General features: G+C 37.1%; 2 protein-coding genes across 2 annotated transcripts; one reads left to right on the top strand and one right to left on the bottom strand.

The window, feature by feature from the left end:
* Nucleotides 1-858: 858 nt before the first annotated feature.
* LOC103716955 (probable ethanolamine kinase) lies at nt 859-12,519 on the bottom strand. Its single transcript, XM_026808409.2, has 11 exons — nt 12,169-12,519; nt 8,720-8,811; nt 7,994-8,100; nt 5,489-5,594; nt 4,598-4,720; nt 4,343-4,434; nt 3,687-3,771; nt 3,418-3,523; nt 3,244-3,310; nt 1,368-1,460; nt 859-1,281 (listed from the first exon to the last, which is right to left on the bottom strand). The coding sequence occupies exons 1-11, from the start codon at nt 12,348-12,350 to the stop codon at nt 1,153-1,155; spliced, it is 1,182 nt and encodes a 393-aa protein (XP_026664210.2). The 5' UTR covers nt 12,351-12,519; the 3' UTR covers nt 859-1,152.
* Nucleotides 12,520-14,825: 2,306 nt separating this feature from the next.
* Nucleotides 14,826-15,609, top strand: LOC103716956. Its single transcript, XM_008805175.4, has one exon. It carries the CDS (start codon nt 14,926-14,928, stop codon nt 15,523-15,525), a length of 600 nt encoding a protein of 199 aa, XP_008803397.2. The 5' UTR covers nt 14,826-14,925; the 3' UTR covers nt 15,526-15,609.
* The last annotated feature ends 3,632 nt before the right edge of the window (nt 15,610-19,241 follow it).

Genomic DNA, 19,241 nt, shown 5'->3' with positions numbered 1-19,241 from the left:
CCAAAATGTTGTTGGGAATTGCAACAACAAATGAAATAGCTATCACTTAATCTAGAGACAGACCTTGCAGGGTCAAAACTTGCCATAGCTAATGCCCTGATTGATTTAAGCAGGGCTAGGGTTGCAATTTCCTCTTCTCATTGCTCTTGGGATGGGAGAAGCATGGTTGTCTCCTTTTCCCCAAAGAGGAAGAGGGCGATGACAATCCTAGAACCATGGCCAAGTCTATAAGAGGAGCCAAGAGTGCGTTGGCTGGTTCAGAACTAGATTTACTTTGATTGGTTATTTGATTCGGATAATTAAAAAAGTGATTTAGATTCTCTCTTTTCACCTGGTTTCAGTGCTCAGCACTTGATAAGATGACGTTCTTATTCATTCTCTGTTAAAGTCATCAATATACTTCAGCAGAATTTCACCAAAAAAAAATAATAATAACATATCTAGCAGAAAACTGGAAGCATGTAAACTACATGCGGATATTTGATTTTTATCTGCCGAATCAAATCGAGTCTTCAAAATCTAAGTTCCACATCCTTTTCTCGAACTGCCATATCGAAGTAAACAGTTAAATTCTTCCTCACGGTACCTCACATACATGAAGTTGGGGAGCAAAGGTAATTATCTCAAAGCCAAAGAGTTGTAGTGAGGTCAAATTCAGCGTACGAATAGTATACATTTCTCCCAAGAATTATTTTTTCCCCATCCATGTTATTGATGCAAGATGATGCATTAATCCATCCATGTGGATCCTCACCTAGTAGGGATACTATTAGAAATTCTATTTCAAAGCAGTCTTCATCTTTAACAGTTGCCTCCTCCAGTTTTACCAGTAATATACAAACCATACTAATCTTTGCATGGAAAACAGAAAAAAAATATTACTGAGAATAATCACGGAAAGGAATACAATAATTGAAATGAACTCTAATGTTAATTGATCCAATAATATGGGTGATCCTATCACCGACATGACACATTCTATTTCAGGATACAAGAAGAATTTAAAAGGAATCAGTAGCTATGATAGGCTTGTTGAACTCGCACCCTTTCAGCTACAAAAGAAAAAAAAATTATATTGTACAGTACAACAGGGAAGCCGTGAGTTCTCTGCGATTGGTTAAACAAGGAATGCAATGGAGGGGAGCTGATGCTTCAACAAATGCCCGATCCAGAGAGGTATTTTCGTACCATCAAGAGGCAACCTTCCTTCTGTTTCTTGTACTCATTGTAGCGAAGGAAGAAGTACCAGAGGTAGTCAAAATCAATTGGGGACACCTTCGCCTATTTTTTGTAGGATGAAAAAGTAAGTCTGATATAAAATTTTCAGGGTACTTTCAGAGCCCCAGCATGAAGATAGTGAAAAATACCTGGATGAGAGCCCATAGAGCCCAGTAAATGTGTGATGCTAACCTAAAGGTATTTGTTTCAATGTAAAGGGTTTCAAGATCTTTGTCGTGTACCTGTTAGGAACAATAAGCTATCTGAGTAACACAGATGAAGTAGAAAGCAAGCACACAGATATCTATATCCACACACACACACACACACACACACACACATATATGCTGCAAATCATGTGCAATGACTATAAATAGCTTCCTTTGGGACACACATATATATATACACACACATATATATACACACATATACACACACACACACACACACACACACATATACATACATATATATACACACACACATATATATATACATATATACACACACACATATATACATATATATATATATATATACACACATATATATACATATATATATATATATATATATATACATACATATATATATATATATATATATATATATATATATATATATATACATATATATATATATACATATATACATATATATATATATATATACATATATATACATGTGCAATAAATAGCTTCCTTTGGGTCAACCAGTGGAAGCGGAACTTGATATGCTTCTTAAAGCTTTAACAAAAGAAATGAAGATCGAGTTAAACATGGTACTGGATCTTTGGAGTAGATAAAAAGACACATTCTGCACATCTTCGAAAAATCATAGAGGCTGACTATGTTGTGGACATCGGATGATAAGCAACCAATATGCTAAAATGACCAGGGGAAAATATTATAAGGTGTACAAGGAAAGACATTCAAACAAAATGCCGTAAGAGACATTATAGAGGTGATTTAGTGCAAAAGGCATATTGCTCAAGAGGGCTGCAAAGGAGGTCCATTTAGTATGAGGCCAACCTAATTGGTCAATTTATAAATCCAATAGGTCCAAAAAAAGAAAGGAAAACAAAGCAGACCATTCATTTTCCATTCGCATAACCTCTTTGACGTCATCTTTCCTGGTAGCTTTTTAGTCTGCTTGCTGCAGATCGGTCTTAGAAGTCAAGCAAAAGTAATTGAGTCTAAAGGAGAAAGGGAAAGGGTGTACGAGAGAAGAAAGGTGGTCTCTCTCCTTTTCATCTTTGAGAGAGAGAAGAGCTAAAAGAAAATGGCCCTTCCCCTCCTCGTGCAACAAATAAAGCAAAGAGAGAAGACAGAACTTTCTTATCGTCTCATTGAGAAAAAAAAGAGGATACATTTCCCTCTCCATTGAGACCTGCAGTATTTTCCTTTATTTTGGAGTAATGTTAGCTTGCGAGGAACCAAACTAACTCTGGAATGCTAGATAGGTCACTGCCATGCAATATTCATAGCCTTGTTTTTATTTTACTCCCTTTATATTGCCATAACTAAAACAGTTGTCAGAGGATTGAAAACTTATTAAAGCTTAAAGCTTTCTTATTAACAGTCTGGATACATTACTTTAAAGTCCACACTCTAAATCAAGCTGCCTGAATTTCCAATTAGCAGATGGAAAGGCTACGATGACAAACGAAGTCAAAAAAGGAAAGAAATGACATAGTAACAATGGCCAAAGAAGAAAAAAACTTTATGGCATTTTCTCAAGGTAATTGAAGTTGATTTAGCACATAATATCAGGTTGAAAAAGAAATGAAGGATCATGGAATAATAAAGTGATATTATCAACAGGGTGAAGGAGAAAAGAATAAATTCATAAATTCAAGGTAGTATCAAGAAAAGCGAGAAATGGGCTCCTCCAAAATAAATTAACCACAAAAAGGAACTTTTCTTTCCATTTTTTTTATAAGATTCAACACAATAAATAACACATCTTAGTGATAATCTCTAATATTGTCAGTGACAGGTAAATGTAACCATCAAATACACATACCTCATGCGGTTTATTAGGTTGCAAGTAACTCCTGAAGAAATGGTATTGTGCATTCTTATCTGGATACCTGTATCATAGTACATCTCCAATAAGAAACTCATTACTCAGAAATCTCTATTATTTGAAGGAATAGAACGAAGAATCCAACTGATTGTCAAGAATCAGGGAGCATACAAGCTGTAGTCACAGTCAAAGCCTGCATATTCGTTGAAGTGATTTGCAATGTCGTAGCCTCTGTAGCTGTAAGACCCATACTCGAAATCTATGAAGTAAAGTTTCTCTAGCATTGTGATGGCATCAAACAGAGAACACAACTTAGGTGGCAATAAGTTTCAGAATATAGAAATACAGTAAGAAATTGGTCATGTGCAGTTTATGAATGAAAAAATTTGAACATCAACTACCAGAGATATAGAAACTGAGGAACTGAAGATAATATTTACCTTCTTCATCGTTTAGCATCAAATTCCCAGAAAGTAAGTCATTGTGGGCGAAGACCACCGGGGCATTTAGAAGGTCCGTCAGATCCTGTCAGTAAATAGCAAGGGATAAAAATTAAATATATGACTCCAGTAAAATCCACGATCTTCAAATACTGAGTGCACCCAAGGAAAACAATATAGATTGGGTGGATTCCAAATATATTCCTGATGAGAATACAAGCAATCACAGAGCATACAAGTCATTTTATATGGAGCAATTTTTTTTCCATAAGGTAGGTCAATGTGCAATTCTATTTATGCCTTGATCATACAGGGAGATAGGTTAGTAAATCTAACTAATAAAATTCTACATACTGTATCTCAAATGCAATGGTGAAGCTGTATGGATATACAATTCTTTCTCCATAACCAACATCATACAATTGCAGTCAAAATGTCAAAGAAGTATGCATTCAATAGTTATAGAGATCGCTTTGTGCAAGAATATCTGACTGATAAAAGAAGAAACTGCAGTACTGCACCTAGGTCTGCAAAACTAACAAAAAAAACCACCTTTAATTCTACAGCATACAAACTAACAATCTGCAAATTCAAGAATATGGAAAATGGCAACGAGAAACAGTGATGCATAAGCATTAGATCCCTAGAAAGAGTACCTTGAGCACATAAATTTCATCATGAATTTCTTTAAATGAAATTTTTTCATACTTGGCCTGCTTCTCACTGTCATCAAATGTTAATACCGCAGCTGCAACCAAACTTTTTTCAAGTTAGGATGGATTTTAACACAAGCACACAGAATGAACCTAGAAGGCATGCAACATAACAAAAATGTGATCCAGAGTACAAGATAAGTTATTCATTTGGTTCCCCTAAAGGCAAACATAAGGCTATGAGCATGATTAAGTGACCTTTTTCTAAGAACTTGAAAATATCATTCCACAGTTGTGGTTCTCGAGAACTTGGTATCTCCACCTGATGGAATTTCTGAAGTTGCTTAGCAATTCCAGCAGCTATTTTAGGGTTACTCATGTCTGTAAACAGATAGGTAAATTCAGGTCCATAGAAACAGGATACAAAAATCTATTAAGCAGAAAAGAAGGTGAAAAACTACAAATTAGATACTGATAGGATGGAAGTATCATTCCACCAAAACTGTATTCGACAATACATACTGTTTTAGCCATTACTCATTATAATACAGGGGCAGACCATGTTCAACAATTTTGACCTGTACGCAGTATGTAATGACAATGATACCATCTCTTCCATAGTTCATAATATTAACCAATAAAGGAAACAAGGATCAGCAAAGAGGAGTTATTCAGAACTTTTTAAGAGATATAATAGAAGCCTAATGTGCTGATTTTAACTACAATTCCTCAATCCTGCTAGATCTGGCATCAAATATAAATAACAGAAAACCTTGTTAAAAATAAGGCCTCCATTGGATTATCATGATAAAGCATTTCAACCTCTCCTGATGAATTGTGCAACAACTAAGTGAACGAACATTTAGAACATACTCCAAAGTCCAGCATCCCCTTTGCCCAAAGCTATTTGTATCATTTAGACACAAAACGCAGAAACAATCTCATCAGTCCTGATCAATCTCTGCACCTCTATCATCATCAAATACTTCCCACATGACCCATGTAAGAAATCCATTGGTCAAATGAATCAAATGGAGCATGATTTCATGTCTATAAACCAAGTACCTTATTTGAAGTCCAGGAAACTTCATATAAGTATAGCTTTTCTATTTAATTGGCATCACATAACAGATAACAGGATGTGCCTACCTGAGGGTGAAAGTGTACGAGCATTGATGAATGACTGAACCATGCCATTTTTAAAAATTCCTAGCAATTCAGCACCAAATCCAGCGGCTGAGAGATAGGGTAGGGCCTAACCACAATATTGGTAACTAGTAAGCAATCAATTGTGATATGGAATTAAAGTTAAATTAGAAAAGATAATTTGGCTAATATTTTACAGTTCACTGAAATTTTTGTATGAAATAGCAAAGACACAGAAAGACAGTAGCCAAACTCAAATCAAAGTTGATGTCTTAGCAGAGTAATTTTTTTAACATTTGTCCAGAAGTACACTAGCTACTAGCTTTCTGAGAATTGACATAGACAGGGAACCACATCCTAGCCATTGGATCAACACTTTTATTGATTCAAAGTGTTGAAAAACCCAGCAGAAGGTCTAGGCTTGCTAAAAGTTGCAATACACAGAAGGGATAATTCCCTTCCAAGAGCTTGAAAGCCATGATCAAATTCTAGAACTTAAAATATATATGCTTTCAAGCAGATGTTTCCACACTAGAGGACAGCCAACAAGAGGGTAAAGGAAACATAATTCCCTTATTGAATATGGTTCTGACTGCTGAGTTATGGGGTTATTTAATAACTTGATTATTAATTTATTATGATAAACATTAACATTGCAACTAGCCCAGGCTGGCCTAGCCACCTTTTGGCCAGGCTATGGACTTTATTTTTTCAGGTTACAGTGAGATCCAGGCTTAAAATTCAGGCCTGAATGAATTTTGAGCTGGGTTCTACAACTCCTCAGCCCAACGTAACGCCCAAACATTATATTATATTCATATAAGCGGTGTTGCATATTTCTCCCAGTCATTTCCATCCTCCTCTAAAGTGGCACCTTTGTCCCACTCCCTAGCCCTAACCTGCTTTCTTCTCTCTGATATATGCTCCTTCTATCAACAACCACCACACCTTACCCATTCCAATTTTCCTCCTGTACAGCCTAATCCTTCCAACTTTTGCTCACATCCTCCTTTAGCGCAGTGTTGATCCCTCGCTTCTCCTCCCCTAAGCTGTCCCACTACCAATGATTTAAGCAATAATCACTATCCTTGAGAAAAGTCTCCTCTGCTCCTCTTAGATCAGAGAGCCAAAGGATGGAGATTGAGAATCGGGAATGGAGATCAGAGTTCCCTCAAACCTTTGGCTTCATGGTTCCTTCATCCATCTTTCTTGATGATAGAGATGAAATATTGATTCGGTTGGTGACGCTTGCAGCCTACACAGAAGAAGAGAGGAAGAGGAAGGAAGATGGAGGAGGAAGAGGAAGAGAGGAAAGAGGCAGAGGAAGAAAAAAAAGATTCAGCCTCAATCAGGCCATGGGACGGGTTTAAGCCCAACAAATTTTAGAGCATTGGCTTGCCTTGAGCCCGAGATTAATAATCCAGATCTGATTGCACCTAAAAGAAAGAATTTTTGTCCTAGATGAATTAACCAAGGGGATCAAAATGTCCTTATATGATATCGCACCACCTGCTTTGGCTGACAGGTAAAAAGTGACAATTAAATTGAGGCCTAAATGCTAGGCATCAACTCATTACCCAGTGATATAAGGAGAATCATGAAATAATCTGCATGGTACAGGGCATCTGATCGAATCTTGCTAAAATGGAGGATGACTTAGCCTTCAGTACAAGACTAAGACATTAAACCTAGTCATAAATGTGCATCCACTTGGGTTACATTCAATTCATACAGAAACTTGATGTCAAGATTGTCAGAGACAGAATAGATGCAAGAAGACATCAAAGTTCCATTATGACAAGTGAACTGAAACCCGAGTCTCAGGCATCAAATAATAAACCAATTGCACTACAGGATCATAGAATCATTTGCATTATACTAGTCAGATGATTGCAGTCTTTTTAAATGGTGGACAAATTTGGTTCTTAGTTGAACAGTTAACCTTTAAAACTCCTAAATTCTGGGAATTCTGTTTCATATGGGGGATCTAATACTGTCAAAACCAAATATACTGCATGAACAATGAACTCTAGATTGTGAGGTACAACATCCATGCAAGAAGACATCAAACTAAGGATATCTAGAAAGTTCTCAAAATCTGATTAACAAAGTGCTGTTAGATGAAAACTATTAAATAATGATAATATTCCTTTCTTTAAATCGAATTTACTCCTTAATTTCTATTCAGGACAAATGATGTTAAACCATCCGCTCTAGTATCATTTGATCATTTCCAGACATATATGAAGACAGTAGCCAAAAAGGCTGGAAAATCATTAACATCACATGACTGAACACATATTTGCACTTGCATTAAAAGTTAACTAACCAAAAAAGAAGAAAATAAGAAACAATTGCAGTTCATTATCAAAGGAATCACAATACAGCATGCAGAATGATGTTTGTTTTAGTAAAATGAATCAAATTTATTGTAAACCTTCCCAGTGGATGTCTTGCATTTATCTTTGGACCTCTGAGATTTCAGAAATTATAAATTGTAACATCTACCTGCAGTTCTCTCTCACGGTCAATCACGAAGTCCGTATTTGGACCATACAATCGAACAGTCAGAGAAACGGAATTGCCACTTTCTTCTCTCACAGAGACCTTGAGCACTGCAAGAAATCACGATCAAATGTTCTAAAGTTAAGTATACAGGAAGCATAATATGCAATCATTTCAAAATTGTGCATATTTTTGTAGCAAAATAAAATGACAAATGGCTATTCAGTAATGAACTTTGGAAGCTTGTAATATTATTTTGACATTCAGGAACAGGCTTGGTGTGACTGTGTAGCAGCATGCTGTTTTCCCTAGCTAAGACTGCAACTTCATGCAAGTAGTTCCCTTAATATTAAAGACGTGTTTCAGCGTAAACTAGAGCCTGGTTACCAGCTTGCATCAGTATATGCTCATGTTTAGGCACATTAATTAGTCATTGTGGATTCATTAGAATGTACCACCATCATGCCGCAAGCCTAATCACGCTGAACCCACTTCCTAGATATCCACATTCTATGGAATGATAAATTGCATTAACTGAAAAAAATGAAAAGCACCAGCCTGTAGAAATCTAATCAACAATAAGATGTTATTGCTATCTGTAGTTGCAAATACTGCAGCCAGAAGAACCTAAAAAAATTAGGGCATGTAATCTTATGGTAGGTTTTTACTGTTGACAAGAATAGCAAGACACTAATGAGAGACACCACAATTTTAGGCAGCAGAACTCACAGAGATTTGTGATACCGCCAGAAACTGTCTCAATGGAGAAACATGAGTTGTCCAGAGAAGACCATTTCCTAAACAAATCCTTGCATAGATCTCTGGGAAGAAAAATATAGGATTCTCAGATTAGAATGAAACAACCAAAGAACCTTTTTGTTACAAAACTAAAAGTATAATTATGTTGATATGTGAAGTCCATTGAGAGCATTACATGGAAAAATGGAACTGGAAGACTGGAACTTTTAAATCCATGCAACAAAACAAGTGATAATATGATATATCAAGGGGAATCAAGAAAATGAATTGTTGAACGGAACAAAAAGAATGTCACATCTAGCAAAACTTGAATCCAAATATGCACAGAATTCAAAAGTGCATGTGAAAACCAGCCCGAGAGATAAAAATAATTCAAAGTGTTATGAGTCTTGACATTTCCTAAAGTTAGATATGACATTGTATTTTTTAGGGGAAAGCATAAGCTTTGATAGAAATAACATACATCAAGAAAGATTAAAAAAAAAGAAAGAAAGATATTAGTGGCACTGTAAATGTAAAAAATTCAGTGGAATTAATAAATAGATGCAGCAGAAAAAATCATCAACAGGAATTAGATGAAATCTGAAACCGAAATGAACTCATAAAAACCAATCAGATGCCAATGTTAAATGATACATTCCTCCAATATATGACATAAAGATCTTTTAATCCAAATCTTGAGTCTGGACAAACCAATAGTATATGATCTTATCTCAGATTACAACAAAGAATAAAGTTAAATGGATTTGTATTAGTCAAAAGGGAGACCATTACTTAATATTGAGGCACCAGCACATAACATATGGTATCTAATTACCATTTTTTTATGTACTATGGCAATCAGGAAATTCCTCCATCCAACTGGAGAATTGTTTAAATTATTCTTCCGCTTTTGTTTATTCATTTTATCAGATAACAGATTATCAGGAAAATGTTAGTCTTTAAACTACAAGTTTTCCTATTATTCAATCTAGAATGTTCAATATTGTTGGACTTCCAGTTTCTCCTAGCCACTTATATCAATTATTTTCAAATGCCTCTTTGATGAAGATGCATACACCAATATCAACAACTCCATTATATTTATTTTAAATAAATTCCTCTTTCATCCAGCATAACAATCAATTTCTCCAAATCTTGTTGTCATCACTTCGGCCTTTGGTCATCTTGAACCTTTTTTTTAACCATGTGATATTGTAATGGCAATCAGTGTCCTCATTATCTTTGTGATAACAAAATAGTAGGCTGCATGCTACAACGATGACGATGCACTTTGCTAATAAATAACTGCATGCAGAAAACCACCATATGTTAACAGGTGAGCATAAGTGATTTATTTGTGGGCAACCATGAAGTAGAGTTGATCATGGGCTGAGCCTCGGGCCTAAACTCTATTCATTTTTAATCAAGCTTTGGGTCGGGCCTATGTAAAATTTGACATTTTCTGTGCCCAAACTCGGCCCATGATCAGCTTTACCATGAAGGATAGAATGACGACACCTGAAATTTTATTTGCCAGAGAGCACATTTAAAAATTAAATAAGAACTCAGCCTCTTATAAGTGTAGGTGTCATTCCAATGGGCAGAACTAGGACCACACACCTGATACCACTCAGCGTAGTCCAATTCTGAGACTCCCATAAAGAATTATAAATTTCATTTACCAGTTAAAAATAGGGCTGAATGCGAGTCGGATTATATCCGACTATATCCGTTTCCGTATCTGATTCAGATCGGAGTCGTATACTATTTTTTTGGTCCGATCGGATTTGGATACAGATTTGAATAGTCGGTTCAAAAATCTCTCGGATACAGATACGGATGCGGATAAACCTGATTTTTTTGGATTCGGATATCCGTATAATAAGGATAAGTGAAAAAAAGAAGTTTAAGTTAAGTTAAATGAAGAAACCAATTAAGTGATTAACCAAACCTAAACTAAAAGAAACTTAGATATTGGATGACCGTTACTTAAGATAGTAACCTGAATACGGAATATCCGATTCGAATATAATCTTTCGAATTATCCCGCATGCCTAAAAGGCTCAAACTTTTTGTTCATCTGTTTTGTTCATCTTTCCTCTAGGGTTTCGAAGATTCGTCCATTTCTTAGTTTCCACCCGACAATTGCAACCGACGTTCACCGTGAGATACCTTGGAGATGCCATAGATCCCGTCTACTTCAATGACGAGCAACCTTAAAGAGTATATCCTTCATAAAATTATTAGTTTTTATTATTGATAAATGCTTGTTAAAATTATATTTTTATAATTGAACCTTTTCTTTATGATTATGCCTCTATTGCTAGTTTTCATCATTGAATTTTGCTCAAATTTGATTAATATCCAAAAAAGTATCCGATTTATATTTGTATTCGGATAAAAAAATATGGATATGTTTAATATCCAATTCGTATCCATATCCATTTATAATAAATATGGGTATGTTTAATATCCAATTCGTATCCGTATCCGTTTAGAACAAATATAGATATTAATTTTGATGTCCGTTTAATATTTGTATCTATATTTGTTAAAAAATATAGATACAAATATGGATATATCAATATTCGATCCATATTCGACCTATTTTCGGCCCTAGTTAAAAGTCCTCAGGTCACTGATGATAGTCTTACTGTTGTTAATAGAAATAACTTTACTCTGAGCCTCTGGGCAAATCTAACCGAGGTTATTGCATATTTTTGAATCAAACAAGGAAACAAACACACAAAGATGCATTGGGGTATCCATACACTAAGAAAGATAAATACGAAGAGATGAAGTTTCAGAGCCAGATCATAAGCACAGTTACAGAAAGTATTTCCATCGACTACCACCAGATAATCACGAGCTGTAGAATATTAATCAGCGATAAATTAAACATGTCGGAGGCGCATTTTCTCACTGTTGTGATTCAATAATCAACAAACCAGCGTTAGCTAGCTGATCGTCCAACATAACTACAATAAATTCATCAAACAATGAGATCAATCCACAAGGTTTCGCATCTAGTGCCAATAAAAAATAATTACGGTGGTTAGTTATGTGTACAACTTGACACTTTTTATCCATTTTTCCAATAAGGAACCAAATCGAAGGCCCCACTTCAGAAATCACACAACAATACGAATGAATCATCGAGAGGAAATCAAATCAAAGTACAGCAGACGCAATATAAGCAGTAAAGCATTCGTTCGAATCAGCCAATACCAAGAAACCCCTAACAATTTACATAATCCACCGCATCAAAACCAAAATAAATAAAAAAAAAATGCCAACTTCGTCGCGAACAGAAAAGAGTGCAACAAGAAAGGAAACCTAAAATCATTCAAGAAAGCCAGATGGAAAAAAAGGAAAAAGAAAAGAAATGCTTCAGAAGGAGGGAAGAACCCAAAGGAGACGGATAGGAAGGGACTAACATGATCCGAGGCTTCATTTCGGGGAGCGAGAGGGAGATATCGATCTCCTTCGTAGACGAAGGGATCGCCGTAACGCCATCCTTCTCCTTCTCCTTCCGCCGCCCCTCCGGAGCTCCACCTCCCACTTCTCTCTCTTCCGCCATGGCCGCCGCCGGATTCCAGCCTTTCTCCTCGGCCCCCATCTCCTCCCTCCCTCGCCCTTATCTCTCTCGTTGCTTGTCCGCTGGGAGAAGGAAGAGAGCTTGTCCGCTGGGAGAAGGAAGAGAAGAACAAGAGAGAAAAGGAAGCGCGAGACCAGGTCCGATAGGACCGGAGCTTCTCCCACCGGAGATCTGGCTTCCCAAGCCCTCGTGCTCCTCCTCTTGGGGTCACTCCGGATCGGCTAATTATCTCGAACAGGAAACAGCTTTTCGTTGGTGGTCCGTATCGCATAAAATTTATATACAGGACTAATATCGGCCGCCCATGTCAGTCTTTTGTTGCATCGCGACCGTCTAAGATCCGCTCCGAAAGCTGGCGGTTGGGGAACGCAGCCTTGTACGCCATGTGGCACGTGAATATTGGTACAGATGCCACCGCGCAAGATCGTAAAGCGTGTCGTAAAGCGCATTTGGTACCATGTTTGGGCTCCAGAACCGTCTGTAAGTCTCGGCGGAAGATCTCTGCCGCTTCTTCCAATAACCGTTGAACACGTCAGTGTAAAGTAGAGCGGTACACAGGAGTGGCCGTATGCTACGATTTTGGATCCACCGTCGGATTTCCCTCGTGCCATTTATGTCGCTCATTCTGTCTTCTTGTTTGGGCCTTGTGTGGTTGTAGAAAGGAAAGCTCCATCTGGAGGAGCACCAAAAGCACCCGGGTGGGCCCCACTTGATTTTAGCGTTCGCAAACTGAGTCACTGACAGGTGTTCGGCCAGGGGGCGGGCATACATGGGCCACAAGTTGAAGGGGCTCCTATTTGGGCTCATTTCCGTAGAAGAGAAATCCACAAATTCGGATTTCTTCTAAGAATATTGTCGGTCACATGATTAAAAAAATAATATATATATATATATAAAGTAAATTAATTATCTAATAAAATATTATATATATATATATATATGTATATATATATATATATATAAGTAAAATGATATGCAGTTTTCAGAACATGATGTTTATTAGTATACAGTATATAGCCAAATGATATACATTTAATAAATTAGTCATTTAGCAATTCAATACATAACTTTAATTAAATTGATACATAATTCCTAGAGCATCATATTTACTAATATATAGTACGTAGGTAGGTGGTACGCACTTGTTAACTTTTTGATACATATTGTAAGTTTTTTTGATGCATGTTCAGCAATAATCTAATACACTTCCAAATAAATTGGTACACAATTTTTAAAATATACATTTTACCGGTACACGAACATGACTACATGATACACATTAAGCAAATTAGTTATTTAGCAAGCTAATACACATATGCAGATAAATTAATACATATTTCCAAAACATGGCATTTATCAGTGCCAATACATGGTATATAGTTTTTTTGCTTTGTCTAGTATAAAAAATTTTATATATATATATATATATATATATATATATATATATATATATATATATATATATATATATATATATATATATATATATATATATATATATATATATATATATATATATATATATATAGGTTTTATAAACTCTTAAATACAAAATCCTAAAAAGGAAAAGAATTTGAAAGAGGAAAATAGGCTTGAAAAGAAAAAAAAATCGTGGACAAGAAAGATAGCTTGATGAGGAAAATGACAAATGAAAGACTTGACGAGGAGGCAAGAAGATGTCGTATGTGATTTTTTTTATTTTTTGATTTTTTTTAATCATGAAATTGACTGCTGCATTGGTAGAAAAAGTTTCTTGCTTTACATGGCAAAATAGAAAGGCCTATCTCCTTCTCCGATGTCCACCCCATATCATTTTTGTTCATTCAAATATACTGACTCATTTTTAAGTGGTCCGGATATCTACATCAAAGAATTTCTTTTTCTATATTCTCGGCAGCAGTGGTTTTCTTAAAAAAATATAGCGACTGACAAAATCTAAGAAGTCCTTGGCTAAATCGCCGCAGGGAGAGATCCATTGCACTTGATCATTTCTTAAAGATAGGATGTTCCCAAGGTTACGTTCTTCAGTTTAATTCTTTTGGCCCCGAAACGTGAAAGAATTGAACCCGTTAATATATTACCTTACGTCGACTAAATCCACTTCTAGCGTTCGTCCACCACAGAATCATAGCCCTACATCTCTTGTCCCCACCCTGACGTGCAACCTCTGATAGAACCTCAATAGCTCATCCCTTATCCCCTATCCGAGTAACCTCACGTCCGTCCCCAAGATAAACTAATCCTCACCACTAAACCGGTGGACCCCTCTGGCTGGCACACTAAGTGATTCGATCTCCAAATCTCAGCCGTCGACGCGTCCATATCAGCCGTCGTGAACCTCGTGGGTGAGACCGACGTTCAAGGTTATTCCCCCGATGAATAGGATCTACCGTGGCATCTCCCTTCTCCCGCCCTCGATTCCTGGCATCTTCCCATCAGATTCCCTTCATATCCAACGGCCCATATTTACTCACTCCTCTCTTTATATATCCTACCCGTTCCCACCTCCTGCTCCAACTCCCAAGGCCAAAGGTCTCTGGCTCTCGAAATATTGTTCCCATTTCGCCCACCAACTTTTTGGGGTTCTCTTCCCGAAATGGACCTCCTCGAAATGCCCCTGGAGGATATCGTGCTCCGCTTCCACTCCCTCCCCGCCGCTGTCGCTGCCGGCTCCCTCTGCGCCGGCCTCGCCGTCCTCGCAGCTGCCCTCGGCCTCTGGCGCATCCGGGCCGTGGGATCCCGATCCGACGTCTCTCTCCCTCACTCCCCCACTCCTCCCAAGCCCGAGCCGGCCCAAGCCCCGGCTCCGGCGCCGGCGCCGGTGCCGAGGTCTCCCGAGCCGACCGCACGGGCCCTGCACTGCCACGTGGAGGACGCCGGCACTCCCAAGGCCCGGTTCACGGCGTACTACGGCTCCTGCGACCGGTTCGACGTGGAGGATGACGGTGACGAGCAAGCGGAGGTCGATAACGGACGGAAGAATGACGGCGCTAGTCTCGTTCGGGCTCGTTTGACGGCGCCGATAGCGCCGTTGGAGGGATTTGGGTGGGAGGGTTTGATGGTTAGGAGGCGGGGGGACCTTGGGTGGTACCGTTACCAGGACCTGACGGCCCTTAACGGCAGCGTCGTCCGGTTGTGGGACGGCGACAGTGTTTGGACGGCGACGTCACGGAGGAGGTCGCCGATGGGACTGTAGGGGTATAACGGGAATTTGGAGGGAATTTGCGAAATGTATATAATTTTTATATAATTATAATTTTGCCCTTTTATCTTCTTCTCATATCTTTCTTCTTCTCCTGATAAGCTTCTTACCTTCTAACAAATTAGAGTGGTAGGACATAGAGGTAATTTACTCAATTCCTGGGCACTTCTAGAAGGGGGTTTTCAGTAAATAGAAAAATAAAATTTATGGAGATTTTAGGGGTATCATGATGAAAATGGTCTTGCGTTTGTTTGGTTGGTGATCTGTCCCAATTGTGGTTACAAAAGTTGCAAATAATGTCACACCTGTTAATTAATATCAGGTTACCAACCAAGAGAAAATTATATGCTTACACAATTAATTTAAAATTTTATCAATAGGTCTATGCGTAAATTATCAAACCGAGATGCTTGATGTAAGTTTAGTATCTTCTTTTTCTTTAAAATGTTAATACGAGTGCTATTTTAGATTAATTTTACATCCTTTGGTGGAAGAATAATTTATTGTGACATTCTTAGTTTACATACATATCTATTCTTAACTAAGTAGTATATGTTTGTCTGTGTTATATAAGCTTCATCACCGATTGAGGCTTAAGGGTTTATTGGTTCCAGTAGTTTATTTTTTCCCCATGTTACGTATGTATTTTTTTTCTCATGATATCTCATATGGATATAATTTCTATGCACACATAGTAGTAACTTGCTTGATGGGTTCATGTGATAATATGTACTACCATTTTATATCCCCATCATGAGGCTATCAATAGCTTTTAAAGCTTGTTTGCATGAATGGACTGAAAATTCTATTAGATCGTGGATTTGAACAGTACAACTAGCAAAATCTTCATAAGTACTCAAAAATAGTTTTGGAATGGACCGGTCAGAATTCCAAAGGCAGAGAAAAAAAATCTTAGCAAGTTTAGAAAAATTTTCACTTAAAATGAAAAGATAAATGGAATGAGGATAAGAGAGAAGTTTGTCCCTTGCATGATTACATGGCAATTATACTAATTTTTAGTCCACTTAACTTGTCTTATAAAATTGAAGATGGAGAACTTTGAACTTGATGAAGAGAGAGGCTTGAAGATATAAATTGTAAGAACTTGCATGAGTTAAACATGCGTCATATCTTAAGAGAAATTTTACAGCTTGGAACAGCTAGCTTGGTAGACTTGCCTAGACCCCAATCATAACCTGTGGCCACCATTTGGCATATTTAATCCAACCAAAGAAGCCAAAATAATTAATGGTCTGAAATATGAAGTGGGAACTTGCCAAACTAGGGCATCATCGGTCGGTTCTAGGTTTCATTAATGCACCAACTATTGGTAACCACTACTCATGTCTGTCCCGATCCAAGAATTGTCCCACTACTAGAAAAAAGGCTGATGCTAGAGATTCCCTTCTTCTTTTTTTTTTCTTTTTCATTATTAAGGATCACCATGATATTCTTGTGTGAAGACTAAGTCCCCACTTACCACATTGGTTTAAATTTTATTTGAATTGTAGCATAATGAAAAGGATAATAATGTTTTATGAGAGAATAGCCTTTATGGTCCTCAAAATATGATGCTTTGGCTAATCTTACAAGCAAGTAATACCTGAAGCTTGTTAAGTCGGCATTACACCATAGGAAAGCTAATATTAGTATGAGAAGATCTAGAGGAGATTCTTTTGGAGTGGAATATCGAATCCAAAGGCATCTATCTGATTTCGTGGGAGCCGGTATGTGAGCCTTAGTTGGAAGGAGGCCTGAGGCTCAGATACTTGGAGCTAATTAACGTAGCGTTTTTGGTAAAAGTTGTGTGGAAGTCTCTGCATGAAGGGAAGAGAAGGCAAAGGTTTGGGCTGGTTTGGAAATAGTGGTGAGAGAGTTAGGACAAGTAGAAGTTACTTTTTGCCAATAGAGATCTCATTATCTGCAATTTTTATTCACTTAAATCTTCTGCAACCAATAAATATTTGGCTAAGTTCCCATGCAAACTCAAACTCATAGCCCTAATTGATCAGACCATGAATTAAAAATTTGTTGTTGAACAAAGGGACATCTACTACCTACAAAATTGATGTTTCATCAGGCCATTATGTAGTAAGATGTGGTCCATGGGATGGTTGATATTTATTTATTTTTTGAGAGAAGGGGTGGTTGTTTATTTAAAATATAGAGACAAGATCTGGTTATTGATCCCTTTAGGTTAGTGCACAAGAGCCCAAATAACAATTTGTTTGGTGATACACAAGCTTCTGTAACCATCCATTGTTAGAGAAAACTTTCCAACTAATGGAGATTTATGTTTGGAACCAGACATGATAAAAATGAGAAAATTCATCTTCACAATTGATGTAGTGGTAATACTATTTGATCATCGATTCCTCTCTCCAAGGATAGAATATGCTGATTAAGCAATCTGTTGTATAATAGATAAAATTCAAGCTATCTCCATCACCTTGTCCATTAAACTTTTGTGTAATTCGCATTTTTCAAATAAAAAATAAGCTGCACCTTTTACATTTAACTTGCTGTTTTTACACATCATACTTGCTATAAAAATGTGAACTAGAATGATACAACTTGTCAATATTTTCAAACAACTCCCTTAAAGTCAATTTACATGCACTTGTGAATGGGTAATCATACTTGAGTTGACTATAACAATATTAGCAACTTGAAATTAATATATAACAGACAGCTCTAGGGGAAAGGTAAATGTAATTATTTTGTAGTTATTGATCATCTAACTTGGAGTTGAAAGGAAAATTTCACCCATACATGGTAAGTTCAAGTTGCCCATGGGCTTATATGCAAGAATCATTGTCCCTTAAAATGTCTAGGAGTTTCATGGCTAGGCTTTTGTCTGCTGTAAGGATTCTGAATAACATTGTCTCTAAGCCCTCCAGCTGGACTAGCTCCAAATGATGGAGGAGTTGCAATCCAACACTGATGCATTCATGCCACTAGTTTGGTACAACTTCTTTGGTTGCTAATTTATGTGTTTTAATAAATGGTTGATCACAACATCTTAGTCCAAGTCTCCCGAATCGATATCTCGGCACTCTGGAATTCTGTAATGCAATAAGAGGAAGAAGGAAGAGAAAAGGACTTTGTTATGAAAGTTTTAGAAGCTAAAGAGCCAAGAGATTTAACCAGATGGACCTTTTGTTTTCCCATTGCCACCAATCTGCAAGCATGTTGGCCAAGCAGCAGCCATGGAGACAAAACACTAGATGCTGAATGGAATGCGTTTCAACCACCAGTTTGCTCTGGCTTAAAACCTTCCTTTGGTCGATCGGTATCTGGAATTAGAAGACAGCCAAGGCCCTTTCTATCAGATTGTCTTCCCTTCTCTAGTTATTCACTTTATGTTTCTTTTTAACTACCTAATTAGCTCTAGGTGAACAAAAGTTTTGTACTTTAGCTCATTCATCAAGTTTCCATTTTTATTTTTATTTTTTTGTTTTTGAGAAAGGAAGACCTTATTCATCAAGTAGCCTTGTAAGACAATAGTTGTCAATGAAATATGAGATATGACTAAACTCAGTGCTAATAGGCTGACTTAAATCCACATAACTTTTTTATGCCATTTTATTTTTTATTTGTTTAGAGTGGAGCCCACATAAGACACAGTAAAAGTTGCCTATATGTTGCTTAATTAATTGTGTTCTTTTGCAATTGGAAGGGAAATAATATTTATAAAAAAAATTACAATG

Source organism: Phoenix dactylifera, chromosome 8 (genome assembly GCF_009389715.1).
Source record: "Phoenix dactylifera cultivar Barhee BC4 chromosome 8, palm_55x_up_171113_PBpolish2nd_filt_p, whole genome shotgun sequence".
NCBI classification, from domain to species: domain Eukaryota; kingdom Viridiplantae; phylum Streptophyta; class Magnoliopsida; order Arecales; family Arecaceae; genus Phoenix; species Phoenix dactylifera.
The sequence above is the reverse complement of the archived record's forward strand: the minus strand, read 5'-3'. Positions and strand labels throughout refer to the sequence as shown.